The sequence below is a fragment of the Pieris napi genome, chromosome 11 (assembly GCF_905475465.1).
Source record: "Pieris napi chromosome 11, ilPieNapi1.2, whole genome shotgun sequence".
Taxonomy (NCBI): domain Eukaryota; kingdom Metazoa; phylum Arthropoda; class Insecta; order Lepidoptera; family Pieridae; genus Pieris; species Pieris napi.
The window spans coordinates 5908091-5927007 of record NC_062244.1 but is presented as its reverse complement, the minus strand read 5'-3'; the positions used below and the strand labels follow the sequence as shown (position 1 = coordinate 5927007).

At 32.5% G+C, this 18917-nt stretch overlaps 2 protein-coding genes and 1 long non-coding RNA gene across 8 annotated transcripts in view; 1 reads left to right on the top strand and 2 right to left on the bottom strand.

The window, feature by feature from the left end:
* LOC125054094 (calcium uptake protein 3, mitochondrial) overlaps positions 1-14195 on the bottom strand; it is a 79659-nt gene extending 65464 nt beyond the window's left edge. Inside the window, exon 1 of one of the 4 annotated variants that reach the window (XM_047655771.1) lies at positions 13881-14195. In XM_047655771.1, the coding sequence (XP_047511727.1) occupies positions 13881-14084 (204 nt within the window). In that variant the 5' untranslated portion in view covers positions 14085-14195. The remainder of the gene's footprint in view (positions 1-13880) is intronic. The other 3 variants (XM_047655769.1, XM_047655770.1, XM_047655772.1) reach the window with 3 other exon arrangements.
* A 254-nt stretch (positions 14196-14449) lies between these two features.
* On the bottom strand, positions 14450-15753 carry LOC125054095. 2 transcript variants are annotated; one of them, XM_047655773.1, is made up of 2 exons: positions 15267-15753; positions 14450-15058 (listed from the first exon to the last, which is right to left on the bottom strand). In XM_047655773.1, the coding sequence occupies exons 1-2, from the start codon at positions 15615-15617 to the stop codon at positions 14531-14533; spliced, it is 879 nt and encodes a 292-aa protein (XP_047511729.1). In that variant the 5' UTR covers positions 15618-15753; the 3' UTR covers positions 14450-14530. The 2 variants fall into 2 exon arrangements, with proteins under 2 accessions (XP_047511729.1, XP_047511730.1); XM_047655774.1 differs by having other exon boundaries at positions 15333-15751.
* A 204-nt stretch (positions 15754-15957) lies between these two features.
* On the top strand, positions 15958-16652 carry LOC125054098. 2 transcript variants are annotated; one of them, XR_007117660.1, is made up of 3 exons: positions 15958-16172; positions 16253-16336; positions 16412-16652. It is a non-coding gene; the product is annotated as an uncharacterized LOC125054098 (long non-coding RNA). The 2 variants fall into 2 exon arrangements; XR_007117659.1 differs by having other exon boundaries at positions 15958-16336.
* The last annotated feature ends 2265 nt before the right edge of the window (positions 16653-18917 follow it).

Here is an 18917-nt window from a genome sequence, read left to right as displayed (position 1 = left end):
ATCTTTTGTATTGGAATATAGTAGTAGAAAAGTGTAGTTTTTAGACTTTTGCAGCGAATTTTTTAAATTTTTCTCTCCGTAAGAACCATTCCCGTACTTCAAGGAATATTATATACAAGGATTTGCGAAATCCATTCAGCGATTCATTTATATTATAGATAGGTTCTAAATTAGCATTTACACACATAATTAATGGCGTAAAAAAGTGGATTGCAGATGGAATTGTTTTAGCGTTCTTGTGGAGCGGTGGTCATGTCAACAATTCTTGATGATAAAGCGTGTATCTCTAGTCACGACTCTTGCTATTAATACTTTTGTGATGGCACTTTTGCAATTATATCATCAAGTAAGTAGACTGCTAATTGAATATTCATTGTAATTGTTATTTTCTTTTGAGGTCCGTTTTAAATTATGAAACACGTACGTTTTTATTTATGCCCGACGTTGATCGGAACGTATAATTGAATTATACTGAGAAAGAATTCTGATTGCATAATTTTTAATTGAATTTAAATATATTTGAGGCAAAAAAGGTACATATATAAATATATATGTACCGTAAATATGTATGTACTACTGAAATAATTTAAAATAAACTGAACGTAGTCACACATTTTGTCAAACTATTTTCACATTTTATTTTTAACTGTTAATGCGGTCACCATAGTGGGCAGACGAAAATAATCTTTTATAATCTACTTACTGGACATTACTATTAATACATTGTATGCGCAGGATTGGAATGCGACAGACATTTAGCCACACTAGACCTATACAAATAGTGAAAATTAACAATGTAATCAATAGCTTATCTTATGCTTTCTCAAGGCAAGAAATTTCTCCTGACGAGACATGGACCCAATCAAGACTAATCTCAATGCTAATAGTGTACATACAAAACATGTATCCTGTATATACATGTTGTATGTACAGGGCGGCATCATATCAGTAATATATAGCTGTAGCTATAAAAATTGATTATCGAGGGTTTGATGAGCGTGTAAAGTTAGTTATTTATAGTGTACTATTTTAACTCTGAAATTCCACGAAGTTATAAATATTTTCCGTATTTTTTTTGAAGGCCGATAGTAGATTCTAGTTAAGCACGTGTATCAAAAAGCAAGAATATTAATTCGAAATACTTTTGCGATATAAGAAGCGTGTATAATGCTGATTTCTATATAGCGATTCGTAGATTGAAACTGTATTTAAATTATTATTAGTGTTACAAGTGATAATGATATGTAACTCTCAGTTCGGTCAACGAGAATTAAAACCAAAACTGTATTAAATTTTAAACTCTACTTAGTCAATAATAAAAATGTTAATTCAATGTCAGTTGAAAGTTCTGTTAAAGCTCAGAAGTCTGATTTATATAGCGCAAGCCGCCTTAGCCGTGAGTCTAATAAATCTCAATCAAGATGGAAGATACGATATGATTGGCTGGTCGTCTGTCGGCGCCGAAGAATTAGGTTCTAGATTTTCGCAGTATTAAATTATATATTCTTTGTGTTTATATATGTTAACGTAAAATTGTAAAAACCGTTAGATTGTAATCTATCGGTTATCGGCTATCGGTATTCGGTAGATTGTACTACACTAACTTAGTTATCATTCAAACTTCTTTGGTCAATTACAGATTAATTTTACTTCCCAACAATTTCATATAACTACCGAATAATAATACGTTAATTTGTAAGCAGTTCGTTGAGGTTCACAATCTTTCGACAGTTTACAATCTCGCGAGATAGATTACAATCTAACGGTTTTTATAATTTTACGGTGACATATACATAAGTCATTTTAGTTTGAAGTAACAACGGATTGTAACAGTAAATTTCTTGAATATATTCCGTTCTAAAATGGCAAACAACTAAAACTAGATTTCACAAAGCTTCATAGATTACTACCCAAATACAACATACCCTTTAGTACGGGAGGTAGCAACGTTTGAAAAAAAAGAATTTTAGGTCAGCTGATTTTGTGATATGTCTTCCTTCTTGCACTTCCGGTTAGAGTCTGGGCAATCTGGCTGGCGGTAGTGGTTGCGTTCATTAGTGCGCATCCTATCTGTCCAGGTAATAATCCTGGATTTTAAAAGCATTTTAAGAAGCGTAATTTTTAATTTTTCGTTTTTAAATACGTCTACCTGACATACTTTTTTTATTGCCAGACATTTTTCACGTTGCTAACTATGTGCCAGACGCGATTTTAAGTTTTATTTTTATGAAAATTTCAAAGCATTTTAGAATGTCTGTAATTTTAATATTATGTTATTTAAATATAAGGAAAACTGAAAATGAATTTGCCAGACATTAATTCGGTTGTTAAGTCTTGAATTAAAATGATAAAGTTTTGCAGTATGATGAAGCATTGCATTTTAAGAAGCGTAATTTTTGATTTTTCCTTTTTAAATACGTCTACCTGACATACTTTTTTTATTGCCAGACATTTTTCACGTTGCTAACTATGTGCCAGACGCGATTTTAAGTTTTATTTTTATAAAAATTTCAAAGCATTTTAGAATGTCTGTAATTTTAATATTATGTTATTTAAATATAAGGAAAACTGAAAATGAATTTGCCAGACATTAATTCGGTTGTTAAGTCTTGAATTAAAATGATAAAGTTTTGCAGTATGATGAAGCATTGCATTTTAAGAAGCGTAATTTTTGATTTTTCCTTTTTAAATACGTCTACCTGACATACTTTTTTATTGCCAGACATTTTTCACGTTGCTAACTATGTGCCAGACGCGATTTTAAGTTTTATTTTTATAAAAATTTCAAAGCATTTTAGAATGTCTGTAATTTTAATATTATGTTATTTAAATATAAGAAAAACTGAAAATGAATTTGCCAGACATTAATTCGATTGCTAAGCCTTGAATTAAAATGAAAAAGTATTGCAGTATAATGCTTGTAGTACGAGCATAAAAAGGAATATAAAATTAGATTAAAATTAATAATCAACACTTTATTTAAATTGTCCTAATTACTAAATGTAAGTTATGAATAATTCATGCAACGTGAAAAATGTCTGGCAATAAAAAAAGTATGTCAGGTAGACGTATTTAAAAAGGAAAAATCAAAAATTACGCTTCTTAAAATGCAATGCTTCATCATACTGCAAAACTTTATCATTTTAATTCAAGACTTAACAACCGAATTAATGTCTGGCAAATTCATTTTCAGTTTTCCTTATATTTAAATAACATAATATTAAAATTACAGACATTCTAAAATGCTTTGAAATTTTCATAAAAATAAAACTTAAAATCGCGTCTGGCACATAGTTAGCAACGTGAAAAATGTCTGGCAATAAAAAAAGTATGTCAGGTAGACGTATTTAAAAACGAAAAATTAAAAATTACGCTTCTTAAAATGCTTTTAAAATCCAGGATTATTACCTGGACAGATAGGATGCGCACTAATGAACGCAACCGCTACCGCCAGCCAGATTGCCCAGACTCTAACCGGAAGTGCAAGAAGGAAGACATATCACAAAATCAGCTGACCTGAAATTCTTTCTCGAAAACGTTGCTACCTCCCGTACTACTTCGCCTTAGGAAAATCCCTGTATAGAATGGAAGACCCTTCACACCTCTATCAAGTATAAAAGCATTCCAGTGAGAAAATATGCCTTTGTAGAGAAGAATTTAACTCGTTTAAAGGACGTAGACCTAACAAAAGAAATGCAATAGACAATTATTTTCCGGACACAGATAAGATAGACGGGTGAGGTTTGACAATGGGAATATAGCTCAACAATGATGTATGAGACGATGGGATCGATATTTCGGGAATAAATCACTAGCCAGTAATGTGTTTTGGGTATTATCTGCGTATTATCGTACACACATATATTTTCTGTAATTTATCTGACAAATTGGTAAATTCTTTTTAAATGTAATTGCATTTGAAATGCCGTTAAAAGGTTCTATCATAGGAGTCTATTTATTTCGTTTACACTTGGTCGGATAGTCTCCTTTTAATACTGGCGTCAACATCAAGCACTGTACTTCTATGATTTAACACTTTTTGTATCAGATTCTTTTAATTAGTAGATGTGGCAAGAAAACTTTGCAATTATTTTGTATTTCAAAACAAGTTGTTTGTTATTCTTTCGTGCTTATGTTAATATAAATCTTACACTTAACGTACGCGATTTTGTAACGAATAGCCAAAACATAACCTAGTTTATTTAGACTAACTGGTTAACTAATAAGTTAATGAACAAATGGAAGTCACGAACTCCATAATGGAGTCGTCTATTTGCGTTCGTGTGGATCATCGATCAATCAGGTTTCGACATAAATTGGCTAACGAGGGCCATAGACAAACATGAAAAAATACTTCTTTGTCTCATAATACCGAAATCTTCAAGGACCCTTTTTTGATACAACATTAACACATAATAGTATGTATTGATGCGTATAATGTTTGTTAAAAAAACATCGAATTTCTTTAAAACATATTTAAATATTGAAATTTGAAACGCAAGTTTTTAAGATCTTATATATAATATAAATAACTTGTTAGGTCCAGTTATAGTCTTATAAATATATATTATTTTAATTGTTTATGTGTCAAAATGTTATGAGGATATTAATAAATAAATAAATCCTTTATTTGCGTGGTACATATTATGATTGATGATTTTTTTAAAAACACACCGTCAGTCATATAAAACCAGCATCTAATTATAACCAAACGCAATAACATTATTTATTATGACCTTATGTATGTAAGTCAAAGACGTATAATTTCCTCACATTATAGAAAACACAGTACCTTTAAAAGTCTAATCATCTTCCACTTTTTAATTATTTATTTTACACTGTTTTCTATTGGAAATTACCACGAAAATACATATGATAATTAACGCCCACGACCTCTAAGGGATTGAAGTCTTTTTAACTTGTCTCAAATCTTAGCTACTCTTGAGCAAATCCCAAGACACGTTTAGTATAGTCTAATTGAGATCTTCCAAATTTTTCCTAAATTCTTCAATGTCATATTCAAATAAAACAAACAATGTTAATTGGATCAGCTCAGAGATAACGCCCTGCAATTCAGAAATCATGTTAAGGTTCAAACACATTGCCACCTAATGCTCTATTTTTCCATTAATCGTCATAAATTAATATAACACTACCTTCCATTTTGAGCTCTATTCCTAAGGCTTAAATATTCAAATTGTATAATGTTTTTTATATGTTTATAGGGGTAGGTCCTGGTAGTGATTGACGAACAAGATGTTTATCGGTAAACAATGCGTGTGGCTGCGCAGGCGCAGGGATACGTGTTCTTTTGAACTATTGATGACTGAACGAATTGACGACCGGAATTCGAAGGCTGATCCGTTTGGGTGTTTTTTACTTTTCAAATCCTTTTGTCTCAGATGCACACTTCAAATCCATTTACAAATAACTAGTCTTAGTGGTGTAAGTCAGTAGGTAAGTCTTTCTTTAAATAAGTTCTGACTTATTTTAAGCCCGTCACACATAGAGTCTGTTTTAAAGATCAATTTTCTTTTAAGAAATTTCCTTTTGTTTCGCCGAGTCTCGAACACAGGCTACGCAGGTTTATAAACCCGCTCGACATATACAATTATAAAACAATTAACTTTATTCATAACAAAATATGGTGGTGACAAAATTGACCTGACGCTAGTCCCCACTAGGGAACCGAGTGTATGGGTAAATAGATGACAGCTTCCGTAGAACATAGCATATTTAAAACAAAAGTAATATAAGTTATGTATAAACATTTTTTAAGCATAGACATTTTGTGGAGTTCCAGTGTACGCTACATATAATATCTGTTTAATAGATTAAATATCAGTATAAGCGAACAAATCAAATGATTCTCGTCTAAGCCACTTATTCACTTAAGACCCTAAGCAGACGCCAGTCGTAATCAATTACCCCGCATAACCCTCTAATCAAGTGCAAAAATAAATTAAGATGTTTGACGGAAACAAATCGGATAAGGGAAGGAATTTAAGGGAAGGAATTTAAGGGTAAAGAGGGTATTAGATAGTATTAGGAGACTTAAATTGTTAGAAATAAGATTAAATATCGATATTTTCTATAATTATTATAAGTATATTAATAACGAAACATTTTGTTTCCTTAGAAGTTAACATTTTAATTATACATACATTACACTGAAATGGAAACGTAAAAATTTAGTCGAATTTTGAAAATAAAATGGTCGGAAAGATCTAGGCGTTTATTAAAGGACCAACCAACTCAATTCGCGACCCATAAATAACATTTCCCAAGAGTAAAACAACTTATTCTAGACAAGTATTGCAAACAATAGCATGATATACGAAAGTACTAGTGTCAAATACGAGATAGTGTAAAATAGTATTTTATGGTAACGCCGGTGTCACATAATCGCGATAACCTAGAAAGTTTCGACCTGGATTGTCTGGATATAGGTATTAGTTCGAATAAGCATTCAGCAGAGGTCACTATAGACTAATAACTAAAATGATCTAGCAGCCCCCGCAAACTTCGTTTCGCCTTGATACTATTTTTTAACTTAGGTTTTAGTAGCTACATACCAATATATATAGAAAATTTTACAATACTACTGTATAGATACTGTTCGCTTTTCCTGAATAAAAACCGAAGTACTAAATAAAACTAAATTTTTCAATTTTTTTATATTTTCCAACTTTTCTTCCTCACAGTTTAAGGAATAAATTTAAAGAAAACTCGATTTGGTCCAGCCGTTTGTATTTAGCAACATATTTTGCGATTTATTTTTTTATATATTTGTAGATATAGCATATCACACATACATACATAGCGTTTTCTAAGGCAGTTTTTGCCGCGCACCACCACTGTGGAACCAGCTGCCCACTGAAGTATTTCCGAACCATTTCGACTTAGTGTCCTTCAAGAAAAGAGCGTACCAATTCTTGTAAGGCCGGCAACGCACTTGCGAGCCCTCTGGCCGTGTGAGTGTCCAGGGGCGGCGGTATCACTTAACATCAGGTGAGCCTCCTGCCTGTTTGCCTCCTATTACATAAAAAAAAATACAAAAGTTTAAGTTTTTTCTTTAAAATATTTTCAAATAATATCTTGATCGAATGCATGCGATTATACGCAGCTGTTTTATCGATTGCTAAACGTACTTATCTTATAAGATCTTAGTTGTACATTCATAAGTCCATATAAAAAGGAATTCTCAATTTATTTATTCCCTAAACACAATAAAGCGACATAAAATCGAGAACAAATTATAACATTGTATCACTTGCCTAGACAATGTGCGTCACATAATCCGGACACAAAAAAATGTCCCAATGACCTTTAATAAGGGCATCGTTGGTGGTCGATTCTTCGAAATGTTAAGGGGTTGTGCGATTTAGGGGCTGAATGTAGCGTGAATATTGGAGTGATTTAGTTTTAATCGTGAGAGAGATATTATCAACGATCGGTGTTTTGTTACGAATACGACACCGCGATGCTTTTTTCGTTCGGAGTGTGTCCGTCGTTGTAGCAAGAATCAATGAAAGTTATTGCACCAAAAAAAGAATAAACAATTTTTTGTGTTACAGGCGCAGACAGTTTTAATAATTCTACATTAGGTATACAGGACCACGAATATTGTTTGGCATGAAATATTATTTATTTTTATACCATTACAGCTTAACACTAATTAGATAGAAAAGAAAAAGAAATGATTAATATCATAAAAAAATACTAAACAAGTTTTGAAAGTTGCTTGGTTTAATTTAGATTTTATGCTATTTCTCTTCAAAAAAAAATTATCACCATTGTAATGGAATTAAAATTTTGAACCCTGACACAGGTATTTTTTCTTAAAAGGATTTCCTAATCTTACACGTTCTTATGCATTTTTATAATGAATAATATATAAACACATTTTAATTTTCACAAATATCAACGAAAAATAAATATAACTTTAAGATCACGTGGTTTTGAAAAGTTGATATACCTATAACTTAAATATTTTAACCTCCATGTCGCCTAAACTCAAAACAAACGACCACCACAAAAAAACAAAAAAACTTACACACACAATACTTGCTTAGAAAAATAATCTGACAAGACCAAGCATCGGAAAGTCTTGTTAACAAGCAGTGCGACTTTTAGAAACGTGATATTTTAAGTATTTGTAGTACAATCAAATAAAATAGTAAAAAAACTAATCAAAGCCATGCGCTACATTTACACGCTAGTGAAAATCTTTTTGATTATTTTGATTATTTTAAAGTATGGATGACTGAACCAAGAATTACGCGGTAAACATAACCAATGGCGCTACATTTAAGATCTGTGTCTGTTTCCTCATCATTCGTTATTTTTTCTAAAAGGCGTGTACGGAATCAGCCTTCTGTGCCTGACACAACCGAGTCTAAGCCGTGCCGGTTTCCTGACGATGTTTTTCTTCACCATACGAGCAAGTGTTAAAAGCGCACATAAAGAGTCCATTGAATTTATTATAGTATCTATAGGTTTATGTAAATAGAGTAATTTCGTATACGTTTACGAATATATTATGTTCGCTACCACCTAGACATGCGTAATCGATCTTACTCATAGACAAGCCTATTTCGAACCAAATCACGAACACACTATTCTAATAATCATCAATACATATAAATCAATCCAGACCACCAAGTTGTACGATCGTCATGAAACTTATTAAGGAAAACTCTGGGTAAAACCGTATCCTTTTTGATAATTGTATTGATAGGTTTTTGAATAATTCATTCGTCGTCTAGGATAGTGTGAAGTAATTGTGATTCACTGAATGAGTAATAGCGCTCTAACGAAAGGGAGCGTGAAATTTGTCACGTCTTTGTTGGGGAAAATTTGTATTTCCTATTACGTTTAATACATATAAACTTGAAGGCTTAAAAGTGAATTAACCATTTACTCTTGCACTCTGATTCAGGTGCTGCAATAATATATAATAACTAGCTGACCCGGCAAACGTTGTTTTGCCATGTATATAATAATATACTTATTATATACATGGCAAAACAAACTACTAACTAAAAAAATAACTTTCTACTATAATAAAAAATAGAACTGGATCGTAGAGGGGTGAAAATTAAGGCTTGTATGTATTTTTGTATGCTGTATCATAAAAAAAATAAAAAAAATTTTTGGCTAAAAAAATTAAAAATAAAATTTAGAGGGATGAAAAGTAGATGTTTTCGATTCGCAGACCTAACCGATATGCACACAAAATTTCATGAAAATCGGTCTAGCCATTTCGAAGGAGTTTAATTATAAACACCATGAAACGAGAATTTTATATATTAAATAAAAGCCTTTTATTTGAGATATCATGTCCCTCAGTTTGAATTTAAATTTGGGAGATATTGTTGTAAACACTTAAAAAAATTGTTATAGAATTAACTATTAAGTTTGTTTTGGAAGACCTGGGAACCCTGATACAAGTATTTTTTAACTTAAAAGAGTTCTCAAATCTAAGTTATATAAACGCGTTTTTATATTATTTATTCCTAGGTATGTGTCTAATTCTTTGGCAAAGGCCTCCTCCAAATCCCGTCATTTTTGTCTGCACTGTACAACCTGCTGTTTCCTTAATATGGTCTATCTACCTTCTTTCTGGCAGCAGTTTTGTTGCTCCACTTTTCTGTTCCTCTTGCCATGTGCCCCGCCCATTTCCACTTTATGTATTTTCATTGTGATTTGTGACATCTGGTTATACCTTAGTTATACTTCTCAATTATGTACTTTTTATTTTATCTATTCTTCTCTTCCCTATCATACATCGTTCCACCTATCTTTGACACACCAGTAATATATATGCTGCACTTAAGTGAGCGCGCACGTTTTAGATCCATATGTTAGTACATATCCACAGGTAGGATTGAAAAGCTTTCTTTTTAATTACCAAGCTCGTTTTCTTATTTTTCATGACTCTTCTAAACAACAAAAACTCTCAAATAAAACATAACTAGTATTAAATACATTTAGATGTTAAATATCAAGAGGGAAAGATTACCTATACTATTTATATTTAGCACTTCAGTAAGAGCCGACCTGCAGGCGCTAATGTAGAAAATAAACAAAATCATTGACCAATCGTGATGAATATCGACATTATCGATAGATTGTAATGAATACCCAACACAAAACCTGTTAAGATTACAGCTTAACTGCATACCCTAAGCCTACTCGTAAGAACGTATAAAATCCTAAAAATACATACATATATTTATTACTATTTTGATTTCACGTGAATCGTCTAGTCCTTGTAATTAATTCAAGAGTGAAATCTAACTCGCTCTTGAACAAGTTAAGATTTTAATAATAATGGAGATGTCTTACGGTATTTAATACCATTAAATGGATTTCATAAAGCTTTCTTTGCATAAGAGCAGTGTTGGTCTAGTAGTGGCTTCAGCGTGCGACTCTCATCCCTCTGGTCGTAGGTTTGATCCCCGGCAGTTCACCAATGGACTTTCTTACTATGTGCGCATTTAACATTCGCTCCAACGGTGAAGGAAAACATCGTAAGTAAACCGACATGTCTTAGACCCAAAAAGTCGATGACGTGTGTTAGGCACAGGAGGCTGACACGTACTTGCCTATTACATTGAAAAATGATCATGAAACACCTAAAAGAGGTTGTAGCGCCACTGATTTTTTTTTACTTTGCAGAAACAACAATATATTTAAATTATTAACATAGATAATATCAACAATTTAAAATCGATTTACAAAACACCAATTAATTGATCAATTAAGTTGTTTTTTTACAATTCATGCGTTATCCATAAAGACAGACTAATTGACAACATTGTTGAATATGTACAGTGGAATCTCTTTAACACGAATGTCAAGGAAATGCAAAAAAATCGAGTTAACGAGTTTTCAACTTAACAAGGACTTCGCGATGTACATATGATTTAAATGCTGAAATTTCTACGTGTATTTTTCGATTTGTAGAGTCAAATTTGAATACAATTCAACTTAAGTTTTGTACTATATATTTTTAATAAGCGAATTACATATTATTGAAGTACACTAAAAAAATATGAATTTTCATTTTTATTGCCCCGAATTCTTCAATGATTCTTAATTATTTCAATTTCAACGCTTGCCATTAATTTTTTAATTTAAAAATCAAGGGCAAGAGTTAATTAGTAAAAAAAATCAACCACCAACCTACCACCGATTAAAATAAATGACCGTCTTACCACATAATCCGACTTTAAAAGTGAAACCGAAAAAACCGAAAGCAATTACTCCAGTGTCCCATTACTATTCACGCGGGAGACTCATTACCCATTTAACACGTGTAGAAAAAGATTAAAATGCCCCTGATTTAAGGAAACAGTAGGATCCAAAATAAACGCCAGTAAATTTCTGTACAGCATAAAACCTGTATGACATGTCTGTACACAGAGATTTGCTATATACACTATACAGTCATAAGTTTTGGCTCAATTAGAACTATTTCAATGATTCAATAGGATTGTTCTAATCATATAATGTAAAATAATGGCTAAACGAAATTTTCGTCGCACATACACTATATGGAATACTGGAATAATATTTACTGGAATATAAAATAAATTACGTTTGCCCAACTGCTCGTAACAATCTGTGTCCCTGATACGATTCACATCGATGTCCTGTTGAAATTAATCGTTATACATTAGTTCTTACGTCGGTGAATTTTTATCATAGGAGTCGACACTACGTAACGACGCGGGTGGTTGTCTATGCCACATGACTTTAAAAAAAGAATATTTGGTGCATTAAAATTAAAAATGTGGGAAGTTTTTTTTAACAATGCAAGTTACAGAGCCTTAAGTGATATGAATACTTATCACTTCTATGCTCCGTAAACAACCTGTACAATATGGTAGGGCGGACAAATCTTTGCAACTGTTTCATTGATAATTGACCTAAAGGTTAAATAAAAAAAGCAAATTTTTGATTACTTATATATCTTTTAAATTTAAATTGGTTACTATATATACTATTATTCTTTAATCTATGAGATATATTCTAGAGTTCTCAGTAATATAATCTAATACCCACTATCCATCAACATTTATTCTTCAATTAATAGCTAAGCTAAGATTTGAGTAACTAATAAGTACTCCTTTTCATATATACCCTTAGACCTACAACGCACTAGCGGCTGCCCGCAATGCGGTGTGCCGCTGCGGCGGGCCGCACATCGATTATTATATGAAACCGCACGATAACAACGCACTGACTTGCGGTCAACCGTCAACCGCTCCGGTTGATGTGGAGCTGCGGCGAGCCGCACCGGTTGATTGATGCGGCGCGCCGCGTCCCCTCCACGCACTCGGCGCGGTCAGCCGTCCTACCTACGTCATCACATATAATTATTTAACAAATGTAAACAAAATATTGTAAACCTATTTTAAAAGAGTAAAAAATAAAAAAATAAAATATGTTTATTATGGAACACAAGATACATGTATCACTTATTCCACTTCATTAAATTTGAATTTGTAATATTTCAAGAAGCACTGACGAGTGACGATTGCGGCAGACCGCAATAGGACCGCAATAGGGACGGTTAGCCGGAATACGGCAGGCCGCTACGGCGGACCGTATATACCGCGGCCCGCCGGAGCGGCACACCGCATTGCGGCCAGCCGCTAGTGCGTTGTAGGCCTTACTGTTTAATAACTTAAAGACCAGATACTTTATTTAATGTAGTCTGCTGTGTTATCATTACCAAATTGTTTTGCAGAAAACCAAAATTTAACCAATAGCGAATATTTAATTGATATTTATGGATATATTAATATTTAATGTGGAATTTACACTAAGCTGCAGAGGTAATGAATCTTTATAATAATGACCTAAGAGTAATATTACAACTAATATTCGTTACCTTAATATTCAATTGCCAAAGATAATAATTGCTTACCTTAGACATGCCACATCTAGCCAAAATCAATATTAAAATATTGAAAGAGTCTCAATTTATAAGCAAGGTCAATAAAAAGAAAATGGTTTACAAATACAATCATACAATTAACAATATTAGTGTTATATGCACCAGAGTACTTGTTACGGCTATGCATGTTATCAATGCTAATATTTCTCTTATATAGTATTCTTAACATCAAATACATGTCTTAGGTAATTTTAACCTAAATATAACTAAACAAATTATATTACAGCATCAATATATTGCTTTTATATTATTGACATAATATCCGGTAACAATATGACAAGCAATATTGATAAGCAATTTCATTTTAAAATCTATCATTTGCTTAATAGTATACTAGGATAAATAATGCATGCCCCAGAGGGGCAGGACGATTTATATCAGAAGGATGGTTTAAGGTTAAGTTTCACTAGTTTTTACATTCTTCTTGCTACTTACATAGAACGAAAATTATAAAAATAAATAGTAAATAATATATTTTTAATAAATATATATATTACCTAATTATGTAAGTTGACTTTAATTTTCCAATATAAACATTTTGTTATATTATTATAAATTAAACATTATTGTCATCAGGTATTTTAAGTTTATACTATAAGAATGGAGAAATAATTTTAATTATAATTCGTTTACTTACACAGATGTCTCATTTATGAAGTTCAATAATATTTTATTTAATAAAGATGAGATAGAAAGTACCCAAAACTAAATTAATTTTATTTTTCAAAATGTTTTAAATATATATTCTGCCTTACAAGTCACTAAAATTTAGATTATTAATGCTAAGATTGTATTGATTATTAAACAGTTTTTACAGAAATTCCGTGTTAACGTAGGTTAACGTAAACTTCCATTAATTTTATGCATAAATGAAAGGCTAGCACATAAAAATTAAAACAAAATATTATACCTTAGCTTTGAGCGCGTAAACTGTGTGTCGTCCATACCTATTTTTAGCAGCATATAACAGAACACCACCACTGATAACACAAGCACACGCTGTCCACACATTTTTGTAATTATTCTGTTTCACAAAACTATTATTACGAGTAAGAAATGTTGAGAAATTTGTGCTTTTAAGTAATTTTCGCGATATACGAGAAAAACTCGCCATGATTAGATTTTAAATTTGTTTAATGACATTGACATATGAGTTTTGACAGTTATGAAAATTTTACAATCTAAGATCTGCAATAAAATAATGCAGGATTTAGCCAAAGCTAAATTCGCTGTCGAAGTAGATAGCATAGCATATTGGCAAAAATAGCTTGGTTAGATTTATGAACATAATGGAATTCTACTTAAAAGATTTACTAATCAAGGATTAGTGCAACAATCAAGTTCATGGCCATGCTGGGGGGAAATAAGTGTTCACTAACTTCACCTTAAGTAGGTACCTAGTTAAGTTACTCAAGATCCATTCTCGGAAGTCAGGCATAGGGTCCTTAAATTTTTTATAGAGCAATTAATAAACTTTTAAATAACATAATTTTATTTTTACAATTCATTTGCCTTTAAAACTAATGTAACATTATAGTCTAATGTCTTTGGGTCTTTGCGTTACTCTGTAACTGGGTCTACAGCAATATTTTCATTCATGTTCTCAAGCTCTTGATTACTAATATGTAGAGTCTCCCCCTCTTGTGTTGGAGACCCCATATCTTGCATTGAATGTAATAAAATCCTTTTGACTGTGTCCATATTATCATATACTCCATATTCCGCTTGCCATAATATTGTTGTTATTAGTTGTTGAATGTTAGATCTTGTCTGATTATTATCGAATTTCCTTAATTTATTACTAACATATTCACCAAAAGCGTGATACTCATCTCTTCTATTATTCTGTATAATAATTTGTTTTTTAGGTTCAAAAGTGGTAGGTGCAGGAGAAATAACTTCTTGTTTAATTTTTCTATATATCTTTCTCTTTTTTTGTGGTTTTGTATAGGTCTCAGTGACTGAATCAAAAGCATCATCATTAAGCCATTCTTCATCAGTACCCCTATGCAACTGTTTAACTAGATTTATAGTTGCTTGAGTATCATCATCATGTGCAATATCTGTATCTGATTCTAACACATCTACCTGCAAATTAAAATATTTATGAGTAAATTTATGCTATATGTACACATGAGCCTGCTTATCTTAAAGACTAAGAGTAGATATTGTAAAAGCAAATCATTATATTTTATATAGAACCAAGTATTTGAACTATTAAGACTATTTATAGATCAAAGTACAACATGTAAACAATAACAAAAGTATAATCTATATTAAAATAAAGTAAGCGTACTTTTATTATGGGCATGTTCCCTTCCAGAATACTGGGATCATTATTTACTGAAATTGAATAACGTACGTTATCTTTACTTTCCGATTTCCTATATCTCTTTTGCCGCGGTCGGGGTGTAGATTGATTCGTTTCGTCATCTGTAGCAGCAGCTACACGAAAATCTTGCTCCAGAGTTACATTCTGCCCCAGCTCCCATTGAATTGGATGCTTATTTACCAAATGACATCGCAAGTTAGTCGTATTACCGAAATATTTATATCGAGCGTCACATAATTTACACACAATGGCAACAACTCGTCCATCTTGTTCAATACGATCGAAGAATCGCCACACAACGGACGGTGTTCTCATTTTCTAATTTCGATTCCCGATTATCATTCAATTCGCTGCCTAAGGAATTAGGGAGATTCCGATTATCGTGTTGCGTATCGAATCGATACAAGCCGTACGAATGACAATAGTTTACAAGATGGCGGCGATCGAATGAACAAACCGAGATTCGGATAACTTCACGAACGTCAACGTCAACTAGTGACGTTTTTTATATGAGTATCGGCACATGACAGTTACATATTTTGACTGAATAAGGCAAAAGTTGCCAGTATTTTGTTTATGATTTAAAAAAATAGTGTGCTATTATGATATGACTTCCTTCTATACTTTTTTCTTTATAATATCAGTTACAGTCATACGGTCTTACTAATAAAAAATCACTATACATGCGTTATGACAAGGTGATAGTAATTCAGTGAATAGAGCTTGTACAGGGCATAAACTCCTCTTTGACCAATAATCGATGTGTATTGGTTGAATAACAAAACGACCCTTATTTATTGTTACCCTGGCAACCCGCCGTGTTTGATTGACGTTTGATTTAATAATTTTGATACGACTCATAATTCTAATGTAAGTTGTATTTATTTTATCAACCAAAGCAATTATATACACATTTACTCAATATACTAATAACATTTTATTATTTGCAGCTAATAGAAACTCCAAAACCTCAGACAAAGAGGACTAGAATTTTACATAAAAAGCCGCGTTCTGCAGTACAAAAGTTAGAAGAGGTTAGTATCAATGTGATAGAGAAAGGACTATTTCATTCAAAATCCCTCAACGATCATACTTAAATAATTTTTTAGGCATCTCAAATAGTGGAAAGTGCCAAACTCCGCAACACGGTAGTGTTCCAGTGTTTCCAGGAAGAGCACGAAACAAAACAAAGGCAGATGGCTGAAACACATGAGCTCAAACAGAAGCGACTCGCCGAAGCTCACGAAAGGGCTAGACAGAAGCATCTTCTAAGGCTCAAATTGTTACAGCAGCAATTAAATAAATAATTATATACTTATAAAAAAAATAAAACCCCCGTTTTAAATGAAATATAACTTTTTATTTATTTCAAGTCCTTAACTATCCACACCTATGTAAATAAAACAGCCTTAAAAATATGTTTCAATAAAAGCAGATCTAGCAGCTTGTCTAGCCAGATTGCTTGGGGGCGTCTAGGTTGGCCTTGGTTCTTCTGGAGCATTCTCAGTGTCATCAAACGTAACATCCAGGTCTTCTTTGATATCAATAGCAATATTGTGGAGGATTGCCAGTGCTACTATATATAATTTGGCATTTTCTAATGACACTGAGAAGCCATGAAGAAGACACCTAAATCGAAAACCCTCCACCTCTAGTAGGTACTCTTTTCGACATCAGCTCGCACTCTGTCACAGATCTTCATAACATACTTCTTTGAAAAGCGGTATTTTGTTTTGAAATCGCCATGCGAAAGTAATAACGGATTGCACCGAGTTTGGTATGTTCTTTGACTTTCCTTGGAGGCGGCAAATCTTCAATCGTATGTATGCTGCATATCAATATTATCTAAATCTTCTATTTGATCTATAAAATCTATTTTCAACAAACACAAATATCTACTAACTTAAATCTTTCCTTGAACTAAACAGTCAAAAAATGCTGTCAAACGCGAAATCAGATAAAATTACGCAATTTTTGTCTTATACACCCGTTAAACTAGGCCTCTGCGTTGTATAAGCATTGTACAAGTCTTCATACAAACCAGACACTTGTTATAACAGCAGTATACATCAACCTTGTCAATTCAGACATTATTAGTAAAAATTTTCTTATAACAGGCTTATACGATGTGCATAAATCTTTATTAGTAAGGCCGATAGTGTTTGAGCATGAATTTTACTTTGTGCCCTTTCAAGCAGTGATATATTCGTATGATGCTTTGTTTTGTTCACTTGTATTCCCACAAAGAAGCGAGACTTCGTCAAGGCTACAATTATCGTGGTAAGCCGGCCCATTAAGTAAGGAAAAAAAATGAATAAGGTGAACGCAAGAAGAATGGAATAAAACAAAGCAATTATAACATAATATGTAAATAATGAATCACGATAATTTCAATTAGTTCAGTTAGTATGAAAGTTAGGGATACTATTTAAGTGTTATTAAGTTCGTAGTAATCACCCTCTCTTGAATCTTGTATGATGTATGTATGTAAATGGCTGCAGCGCAGTTTGCCAACGACAGAGTTGACTGTCCAGCGGCTGGCAAGCTGAACTCTAGTTGTCTATTTAATAAATGATCATTCAGTTTAATTGATCTTTTTTAAAGGCCGTGTACGAGTCTTCCAGTACGATTATTTAATCCGGATATAATAATAATCGACTATGGTCTATGGCTATAGCTTTGTATATTTGTAAATGGTATCTACAAATATGCAAAGCTATATTTTCGGTAGGGATGCATCGATACGCCTTTTTGCCGATATGATACCGATGCCGATACTCTTACAGAAATATCGTCGATACCGATATCGATACAAACGCTTAAAATATATTAAGTTTGGTTAAAGTTTTTAATTTTAATTTAAAAAAAAACAGTCCCAAAATTTGAATAAGATTATAGGTTTAGTTAGTTAAATTTGAGGATTAGGAGTAATAATGAAATAAAAATAAAATTTATTTATTTATTTATTTATTACAGAAATACATACATTATCCTTACAGACTATGCCAATACGATAATGTCGAGAAACATTAAATAAAATATAATAAAGTAGGTACATATATAATATTAAACACATAATATACACAATATCGCTACTGTGAATTCACTCTGCGAACATATTAATATGTCGATAGTGTCGGAGACAGCATTCAGTAGGCGCAACATCTTTGATAACGGGGATCTGTGCAACAGACTGGTTCTTGCCCTTGGTATCACAAATAACCTAGGCCTTCGCCGTCGCACATATCCCATAGGTACTAAGAAACCCAGTTCTTAGAGTACACTTGGGTTGCACACTACACCCCTCAAGACTTTCAGTACGTAGTAGGCCAACTGTTAGTCCCGTCTGGTTTCCAATATATTGTACCCCACCATCCCTAAGACAAATAATGTTGGGTACATTAAAGGATAGTAGGGATAGACGCCATACAGTCTGCTATAGAGGTATCGTGTAAATTTGTTCTGTATGCGCTCCAACATAAGGCAGTATTTAGCTTCTTGCGAAGCCCAAACAGACGAGTTACACTCTAACATGCTTCTTACTAGAACGTTGTTCAAGCTTGAGATGGCTTTAATATTAGTGAACGCACCCTTCGAAGCACAAATCCCATTCTT

Coding starts and splice junctions, on each gene's coding strand:
- LOC125054095 (XM_047655773.1), bottom strand. CDS start 15,617: ATGAGAACACCGTCCGTTGTGTGGCGATTCTTCGATCGTATTGAACAA. Junction 15,059..15,266: donor GGAACATGCCCATAATAAAA/GTACGCTTACTT, acceptor TTTAATTTGCAG/GTAGATGTGTTAGAATCAGA.